The 18235-nt window shown below is 25.4% G+C and overlaps 1 protein-coding gene across 1 annotated transcript; it reads left to right on the top strand.

Annotated features, from left to right (window-relative positions):
* The first annotated feature begins 404 nt into the window (after positions 1-404).
* Positions 405-16993, top strand: LOC112599830 (GILT-like protein 1). The gene is made up of 5 exons (XM_025346894.1): positions 405-903; positions 15501-15641; positions 15769-15954; positions 16363-16515; positions 16581-16993. Exons 1-5 carry the CDS (start codon positions 664-666, stop codon positions 16755-16757), a joined length of 897 nt encoding a protein of 298 aa, XP_025202679.1. The 5' UTR covers positions 405-663; the 3' UTR covers positions 16758-16993.
* Positions 16994-18235: the final 1242 nt, after the last annotated feature.

Raw genomic sequence — 18235 nt, 5'->3', positions numbered from 1 at the left:
TATTACGAGGTAAAACTATTGATAACACTTCTGAAATGGGTAAGAAATCACCTTACATCCACACACAAATGTTATCAAAACTTCAAATCTAATAATATTAATATTTCCAAAAAATTTCAAACTTAATCAAATACAATAGTGTCATAATATTATTATTTACAAACACTCAGAAAACTCAGTGAATTAAATAATATTATATCATTAATAGAAACCCAACACCGTTGTGTAGAATCAGAAATTTGAAATAACGTGTATGTATGATATTATTATTATTATTATTACTGTACGTTTTACAGTTTTGGACCCGGCCAATGTTGGTTTGTACCGGTTCTGGTCACCAGACGTCGCGTCGTCGCGGCGGCGACGGTGGCTTATGTTTTCCCCCCACCGGCCGGTGCAATCCGAAAAGCACCACCGACCGGCACTGTATGATATGCTCGTAGCCGGCTTTCACATTTTGCAGACAGACGCCGGTTATCGAAGCACGCACTAACGCAGCACTACACCTAAGATCGTCGTTATTTTTCGTCGTCGTTTGTTTTACCTTCAAGTGGAGTTCCTCTTCTCAGCGGACATTATATATCAACCTACTGTTTGGTAAATCAATTCTGGTTCGTTAATTTTAAACTGCACAGGGCGTTTTGCGTTATTGACTGGAAGAAAATGGAAAACCGGGCGAGGAGAATGTTCGTTCTGCTGACGATTGTATATGCTTTTGCGTTGCACTCCACTTTGGCAGACGACACGAAAGCCACTACTACCAGCCCCCCTGTAACCGCCAGCCCATCTGGATCCTCTGCACCCACTGACTCGACATCATCGGCCCAGAAGGAACACAACGTCAATACCGAACCGCAAGTTTCGGCGACGACGACGACGACGTCGATAAATAATAATTCTTTGGTAAGTAAACGTAATGATTTCGGAAAAATAAATAAGTACACAAAACAGAATAGAATTATATCATTGAAATTATTGTTTTTATTAGCTACTATAGAATATATCATTATAATATTATATTGAAATGTAGTCGCTTGTAGGTATATCTTATCGTACAAAAAATGTATCTATTGTTTAAAATAGTCGAAGCTGGTGTTTACGATATTTTGTACTTTGATCTTTGGGTTTATACAAACGAGCCTTTTGATAATGCAGTGACTAGTGAGACTCGAGTTCAATAGGAAAGATGCATTTTCTTCATGCGTTTTGTTAATAATATAATAATAACAATAACAATAATGATATCGTAAAACATTACCGAATGTTGTTGGATAATAGTTAAGAATCAATAAAACGGGACCGGTTTTAAATTTTGATAAATCATCTAGAATACATGAAAATAAAACTGTTTCATAAAAGAAATATTTAAACCGAAATTCTAGGATTAATATTAAACTATTTTAGTTGTATTTGGAATTAAAATATTGATTAATATAAATTATATTTTAATCGTTCAAACTTAAAACCATGTGTAATTTTATTGATAAGTTCTAAAACATAAAATTGCTAGGTATTATCCTAATTATTTTAAGTATTTTAATTTTTAACGATAATTCGTAATATCCAACTACCTACTTAAATGTTTCTAGATCGAATTTCTGAATAAATAATAGGTAAATATTTGTATTATTTCCAAATTTTAATACCAAGTTTTTGACCATATGTTTATTCATATGTGTAAACTAACATGGTAAATAATTTATATTGTTTTACATCCCATGTTCCTATAGCAAATGGTTTTTTAAAGTATTAAAAACGACATAGGTAATGGTTTTATAATTCGATATTTTTTAAATGTTTAAATAAATGTATTCATAACTATTTAAACTTCAAGCATGCACATTATATGGTCATCATCTGCAGTTGTAGGAATTTTATACTTCTATAAATATTCGTATTTAATGTTAACACCTTTATATTAAACATGTATACTTGAATGCATTATTACAAATTACAATGGTGTATAATTTAATCTTTTACAGATGTACTGAAATTAACGTTAGTTTATAATATTTTCATATTTTATTTATTATAAGAATAATTTATGTTAAAAATATTTTATTTGTTTGACAAATTTTTACGCATAAGTTTTATCGTTGTACAGAAAATACAAAGCATAATTAGTATTTGCATTATAATTTAAATAACTGAAGTAAGCGGAAGTCGAATTCATATTTTAGTCATTTTATAGTATAATTGCTACAAATTTTTCATTTTTTAGATTTTAACCAACAAAAATCTATTTTAAATATTTCTAAAATATTTAAAGGATTTTATTTTTAATGGTGTTTACATATTAATTGGGAATTTTGGGTTATGTTAAAACATAGCAATGTTTATAACTTTTTTTTCAAACGTTTTAGTAATCTCCCCCCCTCGATGTACATACAATTAATCGTAAAAAATGACAAGATCACAAAACTCAATTCATTTTTATTTCAATGGGTAGGTGCTAAATTTCAATCTTCGTTTTGCATATTAACTATTTTATTTTCATTAAAATTTTATTAAAATCAATAAAATATGCTTGCTCTCAAAAACTGAATTGGTTATTTTTTGTCTCTATCATGTATAATATAACTGTCAACTATCACAGTAATACTTTATAGTTAAAAAGATGTAGTAATTGTTAATTTTCTATAAATGTACAATGTATAATTATCAAAAAATATTTATTTAACTAAAAATTTACTTAAATTTCTCACCAATGTGTCGAATTAATTTATTTATACACATACTTTTTTTTCTATAATAATTAAAATGAGTTCAACTATTATCTATAACGCACGTCGGTCATCATTTTGTTTTAAGTTCCATTGATTAAACATAAAATATGAGATAAATAAATGCCTCTCACATTATTTGTCCTACGTCCTTAGTCATTATTTTTATCTTATTGTTTATGTATACCTCATGTCAATAAATAATATGATTATAAAAAATATACGAAAACCAAATATATACCTTATATTTATAAGTTTTAGGTATACCTATATAATTATTGTATTGAGTTGATCAATTAAACTTTATAGTTATAACATGTTTTCATATCTAAAGTCATTAAATTCTTTACTAAATTTTGTATTAGTTTGGTTTTAAGTAATTATTATTAAAATTTTATAGCAAGATTGACGTATAGTAACCTTTTAGTAATTAAATAATTTATTATCGTATCCATATACACATTAGATTATCAGAGCTTCTATGATCTATTATGTTGAAGTATTTAGATTCATTTAGTTGATGATTCACTGAATGTAAATACACGATAATAAATTATAACACATTTATTTGCACTGTTTATACATTTTTGTTTCACGAATCTGTATCTAATTGATTAAATAATGAACAAAATTCAAAATTCTTATGTTTATTTATCCTAAGTTTATAGTATTCTTCGACATTTTTTTTTGTACTTCCGTATTATTTTACTATTAATGTGTATTTTTAAATAATAGTATCTTCAAAGGTTTTATGATAAATTATTATACTTGTAGGTAGGTGTATTGTATATTACTCTAAAATTAGAAAAATAATGCATAATAAAAATTATTTAACATGTTATAAATACCGTGATAGGAATTTACACATTCTAAAATAAATATAAAGAAAATTTTAATGATGAAACCTATTTTAATATATTGATGATTATACTTTAGCTTATAAAATGCGTTATATTTATCAGGTCGTACTTTTTTTTATCCCAACGTTGTTTTTTTAATTAAATAAAGACGGGTACATTAATACACTTGGAATAGATTAAATATCATATACTGTAGCAGTAGAATTATTTTTATCTTAACATAACAGACCATGTACTCTATTATTTACTTAATATTTTTATCGTGATACTTAATTTTTATGATTAGATGAATAAGCATTACTTATGGAATTTATATTAATGATTAATGAAGTCTATATCTATTTTTTTAGAATATTGTTCTCCAAAAACATTTTGGTTGAAAATCAGAATGTATTTAAAATTATGTTTTAAAATATTAATATAGGTTACCGTTTGGTTATAAAAATTCAATACACTTAAGCACTTTAGAATTAGTTCAACGAGTGTATAATATGAAGTTATGTATAAAATATATATGTACATAGTTTAACAATAAAAATCACTCTAAATTATTTAAATGTTTGAAAATATTTACTGATTTTTGTTGAAATATGTACTTGTGAAATAAGTAAAATTCATCAACTTGATTGATACGATAATAACAGTGTTTAGTAGTATTCAATGAGAATGAGTACACCAGTGTTAAATTTAAAATAAACGCAAATGTACAGGTGTTCAAGAATGACATCGCAGTTGTCATAGGTACTTATAATATTAATACTTGGCAAAATAATCGTTATATGTACGTATTCAATACATATATTGTTTATATATCTGTTTTTAAGCTAAAACCTAGGTAAAAAATCATAATTTGTTGTTACAATTGAACAATATATTATTTTTCTTGTATTTCAAAACCAAAAAAATTGGGTCAGATAAAAATATCAAACTTTGTCAACTCAGTATTTCTTGACAAATATTATATTACCTTATTGATTTTCCTAGTGTTTTCTTTTATATGTGAATATTCTAAAAATTAATAAATTTATTTTCCTATAATATTAATTAGTAGGGTTAGGATTTTTTAGCAAATGCTACTTAGGTGGAAAGTGCAATTGAAAGATAATTCTTACATATAAATACATTTTGAATTATTCTGATTCCAATGAAATTAATTTTCCTTTTTTTTCTGTTTGGTTATTTTTTCTTATCTATTTTTTACATTATTTTCATTACAATTTCGCATACTAATCTATTATATTATTATGTCCAGAAATATATTAAATCTTAATTTATGAATGACTGATAAAATAACTCAAATTTATCGAAATTTTAGTTTTATCAGAATGACATAATTACATTTTTATTTACGAATTAAGGAAAGGGAAAATCGTCTGTCTTATTGTGTATTTTTGTAGCACATTCAAATAATTTAATTAATTAGTAAATGTCAATCAATTTATATAAATAATTTTGAGTAACATTTAATTTAAAATTAAAATTGAATGTCAAAATGTCTAAAAATAGTTAAGTAATTTTCAATGCACAAAAATATATTAGCACCCAATAAGATAAGTTTTAATGAAATTAACTTGAACAAATATATAGTCATAAATTCATTTTTTGATGTTTAATTTAAATTAATTTTTTTTTTTTTTTGAGTAAAATTAAATAAATGCTTTTTTGTTACTTTCCAGTTATTTAAACAAATTTTTTATGGATTTATTTTACTTAAAAATTTGATCCCTATAATAATAAGAAATCTACTTAATTAATATAATATAAAATATCATTATATTTCTTAAATAAACTAGAATTTATATATGTTTCAACGTTTGAACTAATATATTTTAATTTTACATTTTACGAATAGAAATACCTTTTTAATAATTTCATACACATTAGTACATTACTATACACGTAATCAATATCTTTTGTCACCTGTCAACTATAGTGATGACATTTGAAACTCCGTACAAAAGACATCCATACATGCAAAGAACGAATAGTCGTAGGTATGTATATTATATACCCCCATTTATATATATTATTTATTATATACGTATGTAGTAAACATCAACTTTAAATTTAATATAGCATTTTAATTTTATTAGGTCATAAAGTTTTAAAGTAGGTTAGTAAACAATCTAAGAAATAATTTGGTAAACAAGCATAGGTCATAATTGACCATCGTTATTTCCGAAAGAAAACTATCGCACAATTCGTTTCAAAAGTTTTGATATCCAATACTCGTCAATTTTTGACACACTTGTTTATGTAAAGTAATTTCTTTAAAAATCGTTTCCATGAGTACCTTTCTTGGTCAAGGTTATTTTTTATAAAAAGATACAAAACAAATCATTATTTTTAAAGTTTATTAGAAATAGGAGAATATACATTAATGTATTTTTATTCTTCACTCTGTATTTCTTGCCATTATTGTGTCTGATATTATTTGTTTATTAAGCTTTTATTATTCGATGTATGTAACCGAAAACTTAAATTAAACTATGTAAAAATCACTCGTTTTTATTCAACAACAATTACATAATGATAATAATTTTACAGTTAAATTATATATATATTTTTTTATATAAAATACAATCTCGAATATTAATTTAAAAAATAAATAGTCCTCGATATTTTAAATAATAAATGCTTAAATCTATGGTTATTGGTTATTGTGAAAATATATATCGTAATGTTTAGTAAGATTTTAGCTTAAAATTATATATTCAAATATAGTATATTATAAATACTAAATAATCTTTATTATAAAGCCTAGGTAATAAAAATATTGATTCAGTATTAATTTTAATTAAAATATTATTTATTTATTTGAGCTCTCTATAGTTTATGTTGTAAATCTCCTTAATAACTAATTTCTCTCTGCAGACACTTTTCACAGACTGAGCTAGCCATGACTGATCGGTGGTCATATTACCTCATGAAGTAAAAATACAATAAATTTTGTTTTGAAATATTTAGTTTGCATAAAATTGTATATTCCTGCGTATAGAAAAAGAAAAATAGTATAACACTATTAAATTACTAGCGATTCATCGGCGCCGAGACTGTGGCAAGATCAGTGTCGTGTGCTTTTCGATTGTTAAACCTGCATGCGGTTTGCACCGACGTATAATAAATTTATGATCGGCGGGGTACAATGCACCGAACAGATAGATAGAGTGGTTACGTTTTGTCTCTCCCAAGGTTAAATCTTTCTAATACACGTGGAATCATCGAAAAGAAATTATATGCCATAATTTTTATTTTACATTTATTTATTGTATTTAATGTGCAAATTTCATTATAAATTAGTATTTTAATATTTTTAGCTATTCAAAATATAAAATAATCGAATGAGTACATTTGCTATTAAACTCAAGGTATTAATTTAGGTTATTAAAAATCCCAAAATAGTAGTTATATTAAGTCTAACAAAAAACTTGGATTCTTATTTTTTGTCATTGTACTTATTATATATATATATATATAATGTATAATATCATCTATATAATAATCGTTGAAAAGAATAATTATACATTTTTACAAGTTCTTTAGTTACTTTTAATTGTATATTTATATACAATATTATAATAATATGCACCTTATTTAGTTTTTACTGCTGGAGATAGAATATTGTCGTTATGAGAAACTATAAAGCTGTTGGTAGTTATTAATAAATAATAATTGATCAGTAATATGATTAGCAGTATATTCTAATAGCTTATAATTTTCTAATGTTATATTTAAAATAAAATTGTTCAAGGGACTATACAAACAAATTATACATAATATACTGATATTTAGTCGTATTTTATCGTCTGCAATAATTCATTATATTTTATTTACACGTATGAACCTTCAGACTAGATAAAATACTCTATGATATAATTTGATATTAATGTATTTACTTTAATTTTTAAATATCTTAAAAAGATTGTATTGTTTAAATGCTCGTATATAAACAGAATTAGATTGTTACAAGTCAACTGGAATGTTCCCATCGCATCGGAATCCTCTGTTTTCTCTCTGTAATTAACACTATTGTACATGTTTTTGAATACATTGTTTTTTTTTTAGTTATTTATATTTAATGAGAAACACACACGTACATTGCTACTTATGAATATGTTAAAAACCGTTTAAGTCAATGTACTCCAAAGATATAAAAGATTTTCTACCTGTATGTGCCCATCGGTATTCGGTTTATCCATGTAGAGTAGTATAATTTACAAAAAACACGTTATTACGTTACTGTAGTTTAAGCACTTGCATAATATTGAGTTTACGACGATATTCTATTTACTATATTTTAATTTTATACGTTTAAAGATATATTATATTAAAAATATCTAATGATTTTTCGTCAACAATATAATTGTCAATATATTATAATCTTAAGTTTTGGCATGATATTGTTATTATTTTTAATTTAAGGTTCTGAGTCACAATCACCCCGATTGTGTTTTTATTACCTTTTGAAGCAAAAAAATGATTTAAACTTTGTCTTCTAGGATGATTTCTGGTAGAAAATTTGACCTCAGTACGTAGTACTATGCGTTAAGGTTTAAAATAAGTTCCCAGAACCAACTTTTTAAAATAATAGGGAAAAAATGAAATAATCAACTATGGAAATATGAGAATATTGCACAAAATCAGTTTTTGATATTATAGATTTTGTTTATCGCTGTTTTTCGAAAATGAATAACTGTAGAGAATTAAAATTTTCACCAAATACATATATTAGAATTTTCCAGATATGAAGAAACTTTTCTACTATTTTCTAAGTATGTTGAGATTTTTATACAATTTGGAAATTTTAGAATTTTTTTTTATGAAAATGGATAAAAAAAATCGTTACTATGACAAAAAGTTTGAATTGAATACAAGGCTTCTCATAAGTTGTTCATAAAACAACCTAAAAATATCGAAAATACACTTGAACAAATTAATACCTTTGCCTTTATTGCATAGTACTTATCTACAAGAAAGAACTTGATTGAAAATTAGCCTTATTGTTTCCATTTAAACTTAATAGATCGCATATTTTTTCGATTTTATCCGCACTCACTTATTATTCATGATTGTGAAAGTTTTTTTAGACATACGATCCCTTTAACTAGGACGTGCTTTAATCCACCATTTACTCTTCAATATAATATAACGGTTAATATAGATACTTGAGATATAAGTGCACATGCACTACTTCACGGGTTGATAGATTTGTATTATGATTATCATTGTGACCTAAATGGACATTATATTTCTCGGTTATCTCAGATAATTTATATTTTAAAACGAAATAAAATAAATTATAATTTATGATTATGTCATATTGTAGTATCGTATGAACTATATATGTATGTCTGCGACCTGCGTATATTATGGTAACCTATGAAATATAGTTTATGTTATTATTTTTATTATTCCTCGAATCATAACAGTTTTAAAGTATTCCATTGATTATTTTTTCATAGTTTTTGTTTAAAACTGACATGTGACACTGTAATATTTGTCAAGATTATCTCATACAGTTATGGTGACTGTAAAAAGTTTTTGTGATACATTTGCTAGTCAAAATAACCTCTGTCACAGTATTCTACCATATGGTATAAGATAAAAGTGTTAAGGTTTTTTTTTTTATTTGTTATGACGAACCCATCATTTCAGGATAACAGAAATCGCTTCATGCACCAAACCAATATCAAATGTAGATAAAACATCACATGAAAATGTGTTTGTTTTCCAACTAATATGACATTTTTAAAATACGAGTTGAAATGTATTTAGATAACATTATTTAGGTATTTAAAAATAATGTATATTATATTTACTGAGAATTAGTTGTCATAATTTTTGTTTTTAAAGAATAATTATTTTGTGTTACAATTTATCTTACTAAAACTGTATTTATTGGAACACTACAACCATTTTTAAACTAAAAAAAAGTAACGAATAATAAAATAATTACTTTTATTAAATTTAAATGTGAATATATTTTATTACACACGGAGTTTGATTAAAATATTAAATAAATGAAATATGTTCTTTCAATTGTATTGTAAAATATTCTTAGTATATAAATTATTAAAAAAAAATATTATTTTTATTTTCTGAGTAGATAATGAATTTTATAAGTAGCTTATTACCTAGTAGTTACTACTGATGTCTATTGGTAAAAGAAAATCATTATACTTATAAATACTTTTCTATTGTGGTATTGCTGGTGGTCAACCACTTGCGTGTCTCTTCTCTTGTATAATTTTTTTTAATACCTATAGGCTATAATATTTTAATGTGAATACTTATTTAATGCGTTTTAATTTTTATGTGGGTTGTTAATGTTATGTAATACCACGAGTATCTAGTGAAAATGTTATAGTTATTCATATTGTATTAATACGGCCAACGGCTGCTAACATATCCTATTATCATAGAAACACTTGCGTGTAGTTATGATACAAATTACAGTTGACTGACAATATTTACTTAGTTATGTGTCCATGCAAAATCACGTGTTTACTTTAGTAGCTCGATATGCCGTAACAGCACATACATGTTTTAATGCCAAGTCCTCATTAGTAAAATCTATTTTACGAGTATACACTTTTAATTAAATTAGAAATTTAACAACAAAAATATAATTAATTATTATAAGTGATTATATTTTAATTTAAATAAATAATATTTTACTAAAGTAATCGTATGTTAAGTTATACGAATATTTATATGTATTTAACGAATGGATAACATATATTTTTATAAATCTTAAATGCTCCATATATTTATTCGTATTCGATTATTAGATAGTAAGTAATACTAAACCTCTGAAGTAACCAACAGTTTTAAAATATGGTAGTTTAATAAATAAATCGTTATTTTTAATATTCTCGTATACCTAACAATTGATAAGTTAAATAATCACTATTGATTATATACATTACATTATATTTCTTTATTGCAGTTGTGAAATAAAAAATTATTGTGTAATACTATAATAATGTATTATTATATACTGAGAGTCAAGAGATAATTATTTCTAACGACAAACTGCAAGTCGTAAAGAATTGTATTTTCTTTGTCACATTACGTATAATATACGTTATTTCAAAATGTTGTGTTTGTATGCGTTGTGGCGGTAGTGGAGTCGCTTGTTTCGAATTCGAGTCTGTTTCGTGTTAAAGGCCCCGAGGTTCTCTCGTAACTAGCCTCTGAAAGGGGGTGCGCTTGAGAGGAGCGGCCAACACGGTGGTGAGAGGTGGGAAACTGGGTTTTTTTTTATGAGTGAAACGGGGTGGAAGTGAAGAGGACGCGAATGGGTTGTAATGTGTAGATAGACGGAGAGAGATTTCGCACGCGAATAATAAAATGGTCCAGACGGCGTGCGGGTCCTCCGCTCCCTATAACGTATATAATATGTATGTTGTATGTATATATACTTATGTATACATTTTACCCACCGACCGGTCTGTGCAGCCCCGCAGACAGGTCTACGGGGCGTGCGGTCGATTGTATGCGTGCGGCGTGAGAGGGAAAAAAAACTTAACTGAAACCCACCCACTCCCATCCCTCATCGCCATCGTGGTCCATACTACCCTTCACCAACACCACTCCCCTCTCCTGTCGCGCGTAACTGCGTTCACCCTATTGAATTTCTATACAGAGGTAAACGAACAAAACGAGAGCTGCGTGCATACAACATTATGTATATATAGTATATAGTATAAATATATATAGTTGTGTGTGTGCATGCACTGTGTATAAGGCCTCCCCGCGTGGGCAGACTGGTGAGCGGGGTATCAATGAAGGGAAGGGAGCTGCAGTCGTATCGGGTACGGGAATTCCAAAACGCGCGTCTGGGCCGTTGATGTCTTTTATCCGTGCTATTATAATTATTGTCAGGTAAATTGTGTATGCCTTTATGCAGTGCAATTATTATTACGCCCTATCCAAATGCATTAAACGGGACGCTAATCGAATCACAGTGTTGTCGTTGTTTTATTAAACTTTGTATTATTGTCATTTCGATTTATAAGTGATATCATCATTTACAATAGTCGTACCCTTTGTATCTAATAAGTAATAAGATAACCGATATCACATACTTCTTATAATATGTACCTGTACTTATAGAATATGTTGTTTATTATGTTACAATACTGAGATAGTTTTAGGCATGGTTGTTAAACCCAACCCAGCGAATTCCTCGGTTGAAGTGGGCGCGGTGGCTTGTTTTAAAACACCCCAAAAATATTTAAAAATTGTGAAATATATTTTATTTTAAAACATAAAATGTTTATTTCTTTGTCATCATTAGCTAGTTTTTGTTCCATCGCTAACACTCCTAAACTTGATAATCAATATTAACACGTGGTCGTATGAACATTTTTTAAACTCTTTTTTTAGTACTGAGAAAGAACGTTTTACACTTGATTTTGGTGAATATCCGAAAAGTCTATCATACTTTTATTTTATTTTTTTACTCACCAGATTTGTGTTTATACCTCAATATACTTGTAGTTTTATAATTTTCTTCGAATATACACTTGTGAAATACAAAATTACAAACACGCGTGATCTATAAAATTAAAAATTTTACTATGTTACTAATGACTCATTTACCCATATCAAATTATAAAATTTACACGATCGTGTTTTGTATTATCTATTTATGCGCAACGATATTGGAACAAAGTGTCTATGCGAGCATGTCGTAACAACTAATATGTGAATATATTTTAATCTAACATATTATATTACCTTTATAATACATTCTGTTATTTTTTATTAAACAGTCAATCGTTATCGTTTAAATAATCTATAACTCTTATAAGTTATAACCTTAATAAGAATAGCACAATTAGCACACATTATATTATAAAAACTCATTATATCTGTTTTGTTTTATGTACAATTTTATCTTATATCATATATTTTTCCCAGTCAAGTGCCACTAGTGGGTGGCTTCTTACCTCAACTACTCATGTTATTATAGCTTATATCAAATATGCTCATTGTGCATCATTGTACAGATTGTATATAGTATTATGTAAAATAAAAAATATCATATATTTTAACGTAATACTCGTACATTAAAAACTCATTTTAAAAATAATTCTTAAAATAAATTGTATCAAACATGAAACAAACGTGTATTGCTTTGAATTACTAGCAGGTGGCGGCTGTTTGCGTGTTAATGATCATTTAGTAAATTAATTACATTAAAAATTGTTTAATTTGCTCGAAGAAGACAAAAATAAATTTTGTTATCAATGCTATTTGGGAATTGTAATAATATTATTTCATTTTATAGTAGAATAATATTTAGTAAAATTTGCTAATGATTAAAAAAATTTGTATGAACGGCTGGGTCGGGGTGTGGGCCTCATGCCTCTCACTGTCACTAACCATGGTTTTAAAAAGTTCTGGAATAATAGTTAACTGTAAATATACTGTGGAACAAGAATGACCAATATGAATATTTTTGTGAGTCACATAGATAAATACAATGATATCAGAAGCCAATTTTTTTATAAACGTAAACCAAAAAATTTAAATTCATATTAATAATAATAATAAATTATTTTTGATTTTATAAATATTACGCGATTCACGATTAGGTCACCTCTGTTATATAACATGTCAACATATACACTAATAGTGTTTATTTTATACTATAATAACTAACAATTCATGTGTAATAAATTATGTAAAAAATATATTACATAGATGCTTGTATGGTTTTTGATATTATAAACAAATAATAAATTATATTAGATATTCAGATGTTTAGGTATATTTTCTCACTTTAACTACATAAGGTTCTGGGTATTAGCGCTGCTCTACTGGCCCTACCCCTGACCTCAAAAGTGTATTTTCAAATAATTCCAACGTGGATTTACTACATTTATGTTTAGTTTTATATAGACAGGTAAAACGCATTTCACTCTTTTCGTAAAGGTGTCTGTTTAGTATGAAGTGCGATAACTCCTTAAACATATAAGCTTGTACGTCGCTCAAAACTAGCTGTATATATCTGATGTTATTTTAGGCGCGTTAAACAATCGACACCGATTCGGGCAGAGTATAATTTATTATACATTTTTTTTTAGACAAATTTTTTTAAAGTAGGTCGTTTAGAAAAAAAAAACTTTTATTAATAGAAATGGCGACGTTTAAAAAACTATATCCATTATTTACTAAAATAATCAATTACAAGTAAACTTTTCACCTACTTTAATGAACTTGTCGCATGTTTCATTTTATGAATTAAATTAATGTTTGGATACATTATAAATATTTTTTTATGCTTAGTCATTATCCTAATTATGTTTTAAAAATGTGTAAGATATAAAAAATATGATGAATCTATAAATGGTTTTTTGAAATATGATTTACTTACAAGATAAACGCTATTGCCATAATTTGGTATTGGACTCATATGTTTGAACAGTCCAGTGCATTGAACTTTTTTTCATTGTGATAGGGAACAATAAAAATATGCTATTCCAAAAATAATTGTATGATTTTCGAGCTCAATAGACCTGGAGCAAATAATGGTGTAATCGAGTGAAGATTGAATTGTAATCGTAATAATTGAACAAAACCTTTATTATCCGATAATTTCACTGTACATTTTAATGTGTACATAAATAGATATAGATATAGTGTTTAGGTATATTCAACCTTCTTACACATGCGACACACAGTTTTTCAGTTTCAACATTCTATCCGTAACGTTTTCTTTAGATAGTTATTGTTTAAAGTTGCAAAGAAGCGAAATGAATGAGTATGAATAACAAATAATTGTGGTCTGGATGTAATAGGTCACAAACTTACGAAGACAATAATCTCGATACCAGTAAATAAATGTTAAAACGTCAAGAAATATGTTGTATATTCCATATTTGTTATTGTATATGTAAAAAATGATTTGATTAAAATGTTATGAATTATGACGTTACAGAATCATATTTTGTGTAATAATTTAATCACCCAATTGTTTCTACCTTTATTCATATTTTATAATAATAAATAAACAATAAAAACAAAACAAAATAAAATTAAGAACATAATACAATAAATTATTATAAAAATATGTTTTTTATATTGTGTTCTTAGTATTACCACAAGTAATTATCATGTTTTTGTACGAAATGCCGCCAGACCAATTTTGTTTTCTGGTGCATAATAGACATGCATTTGGCACACTTGTTTTTATGATGATATCATTGTTTTACAATAAAGCTGTATTCGTGTTTTAACCATTTTAACTAGCAACAACGCGTAAAATATTTGTCAATGTACTCAATAAAATAAATAATAATTTTAGATGCACAACATTTCAATATTTTTTTATTTAAATTTTTTAATAAAATAAAAAAATCCATCATAGCTGTTTTTTGAATAATAATTGTTGGATGTATGATGTACTGCGTTTTAGGAATTTAGTAAATATTATGTACAACTAGGTAACTAATGTAAATTCAACGCCTACATAATTTAAAATGGCAACCGTCATTCATTTTAACATTTTATTATAATTTGTTATTATTTTAATTATTTAATAGAGCTGTAAAGGTAACAGATATTATCAATTGTGGGGGAAGGGTAGTTATAATAGACTATAAATGCATTTTAAGTTCAAATCTAATGAGTATATTAATAATATTAATATATTAGTATTTATTATTCATTATTTTATTATTTTGAATTGGCTTTGAGTTCAATTATAATTAATTTAATTCAATTAATTTAACTTTTGTAATTTACTTATAGGCTTCAGTAATTAATAATATTTGATTTGATGACATAGTTTTAGTCTTTAGGGAAACTCTACCTCTCTATTGATTTTTGTGTACTTATTTAATTTTAATGTTAATTTATTTTAATATAATATATTGAAATGCAACTAATTTTATTTTTATTGCAGACAAAATTCATAAACATTGAAGTATACTATGAAGCGTTATGCAATGATAGCGTTAACTTTGTCTCAGATAAGTTACTACCTGTGTATAATAAACTAAACAAGTTTATTAACGTGACATTTATTCCTTTTGCTCAAGGAAATGTAAGTTAAAAATAATAAAATACTGGTTTGCTTGTTTAGGTATTAATTTATATTCTTCTTTATTGTGTCAGTATTCATTTACCTAAATGTTGTTAAAATAATACAATAATTTTGTTATTGATTTCAGATCACTGTTAATCCTGACAAAACTGTTAAATCTCTCATTTGTAAACGTGAACATGAGTGTGAAGCTGATAAAGTACATGCTTGTGCTATTAATAAAATCAAAGACAACGAAAAGCTAGTCAAATTTGTAAATTGTTCTTTAACCGAAGGATTTGTCAGTTCAAATAAAATTGTACCAATCGAAACGGTATATGCATTTGTTTAATTAAATAATTGGTTTCTATTGTTTCTAATAATTCATATCATAATTTCATAATTATATTAATTTTTGTTCTGAGTACTTTAATACTTGATTGTATCTATTCAGAACATATTTTGAAAAACGTAAATTAAAAAAAAAAAATGTAGTTAACACTGCACGCTAACCCATTGTTTCTAATATTTATTTAATATCTTATACTTTTGTGTAAAGAAATTGTTCAGTAACGTGCATTGATCGTTTTATTTTTTTGAACAATATTAAAAACGTAATTTTTTACAAGTAATATCGTTTAGTTATCTCATAATATTTATATATTGAAATAAATTAACCTAATTGATTTAACTGTATTACTACTTATTAGATATTAACTTGACAATTTTAAATATTTTATAGTGTGGCAAAAATAATAGCCTTGATGAAAGCATCATTACTGAAATCAAAAACTGCTCCAATAGCTTAGACGCATGGGTCCAATGGTTCCAAAATTATAGCACATTGTCTTCTAATGCTCATGTGACAACTGTACCTAAAATTTTAATCAATCAGGTAAATTTAAACAGCTATTATAATTTTTACTATTACCTATATTAAATGTGGTTTATTTAATACAGAAGGAAATTAATGATGATATCTTAACATCAAATAATTTTATGAAAGCCGTTTGTGAACTATTGAAAGGTAAAGATTTACCAGACGATTGCAAGACTTTAGTCAGTGGATCAGATAAACTTGTTGTTGGAATATTACCAATAATAATTGGCGCTTTTTATATCATAAAAATGATCTAAGTCTTAATGTGTAAGGATTAAAATATTTTAAGTTTATATTTTTAAATAATTATTCATCTTATAATCTATTAGTTCTATAAGTATCTTTTTTTATTACTTATTATTACTCATTTATTATACATAGTTTTGCCACGCCCTTATATATTTGTAATTAAGAATGTTAGTGTATATCCATTTGTCTTTTAGACTTACATAGTAGTACATAGCAGAAATATTAGAAACACATTATGATTTTTAATGATATATAATTATGTAAAAAATGACTAAAGAAAAATGTTATGTATTTTTTTTTTTTTTTTATCAGATATTCAAATGAAATATTTTTGAGTGGTAGAAGTATTTATGTAATAATCCTAGTATTTGTAAAAATTTCTATAAGTATCTAAAATTATGATTAGTTAAATTATTATTCATTTATTATATTTTTAATCATTATTGTGAAATATTTATTTTTTATGATGTACACACAAATCAATGAATACCAAGTAAATGCCATATTAATTAAAAATTACTATTCCTCATTATTGACCTCTTTAAAAAATAAAATGTAAATGAGATTAACTAATAATTTTTAAATTTATTAGTGATTTCAAATTTTTAATTTAACTTAGAAACATCTGTTATAATTATGTAAATTTGAGTATATTTGTTAATCTATATTAGCTTTTCTATTATAATATATAATGAATAGCTAATATATGATTATTTTATTATTTTATTATAACTATAATATATGGCATATGCCAATATAACATTAAAACTGTATCAGTGTAAACTGTAAATATAATTGCTGATTTATATTTCGACTTCAATTAAAAATATTGTAAATCAAATAACAAAAGATATAAACTACTGTGATTATAATAAATACAAGAGTATATAATATTATAAGGATAAGATCTAAAACACTTAAAATACAATTAACTGTCAATTAGGTTGTATTTATATGCATTAAGGGCGTTTAAATTAAATTAATTAATCATTATGGCAAAAATCTACTAATTATTTTTAAATACTTTTTATTTTATTACATTTTTATAACCAACTAGAAAACTATTAAAATTTAAAAAATAATAATAACTTGACAATTTGAAAAATCTTAAAACTATAAACTATTTTAAACATTAAATAATAATAACATATTTAATTTCTTAAAGTTTTTGCACTATTAGTGGTTCAAAATGTGTAAATTACTCTTATTGTAATAATCTCCATTGACAATTATACATCATACAACATGCATCCAATAATGAGTACTCAATAATAATGATATCTGTATAAATATTTAAGTATATATAATATTGTTTTCATTCACAATACGATAATAAAATTAAAATCTCAAATAAAATATTTATAATATTACAATAAAATTATTGAAATATTTAGAATTCTTATTAATTAAATAAATTAATAAATCACCAAGTTAAATTAGTCTTAAATAGAGTATATTTGTCATTTATTGTGTTATCTAACATTGG

Source organism: Melanaphis sacchari, unplaced genomic scaffold, assembly GCF_002803265.2.
Source record: "Melanaphis sacchari strain LSU unplaced genomic scaffold, SCAv2.0 Contig55_pilon_pilon, whole genome shotgun sequence".
NCBI classification, from domain to species: domain Eukaryota; kingdom Metazoa; phylum Arthropoda; class Insecta; order Hemiptera; family Aphididae; genus Melanaphis; species Melanaphis sacchari.
This window is presented reverse-complemented; position numbering and strand designations above follow the sequence as displayed.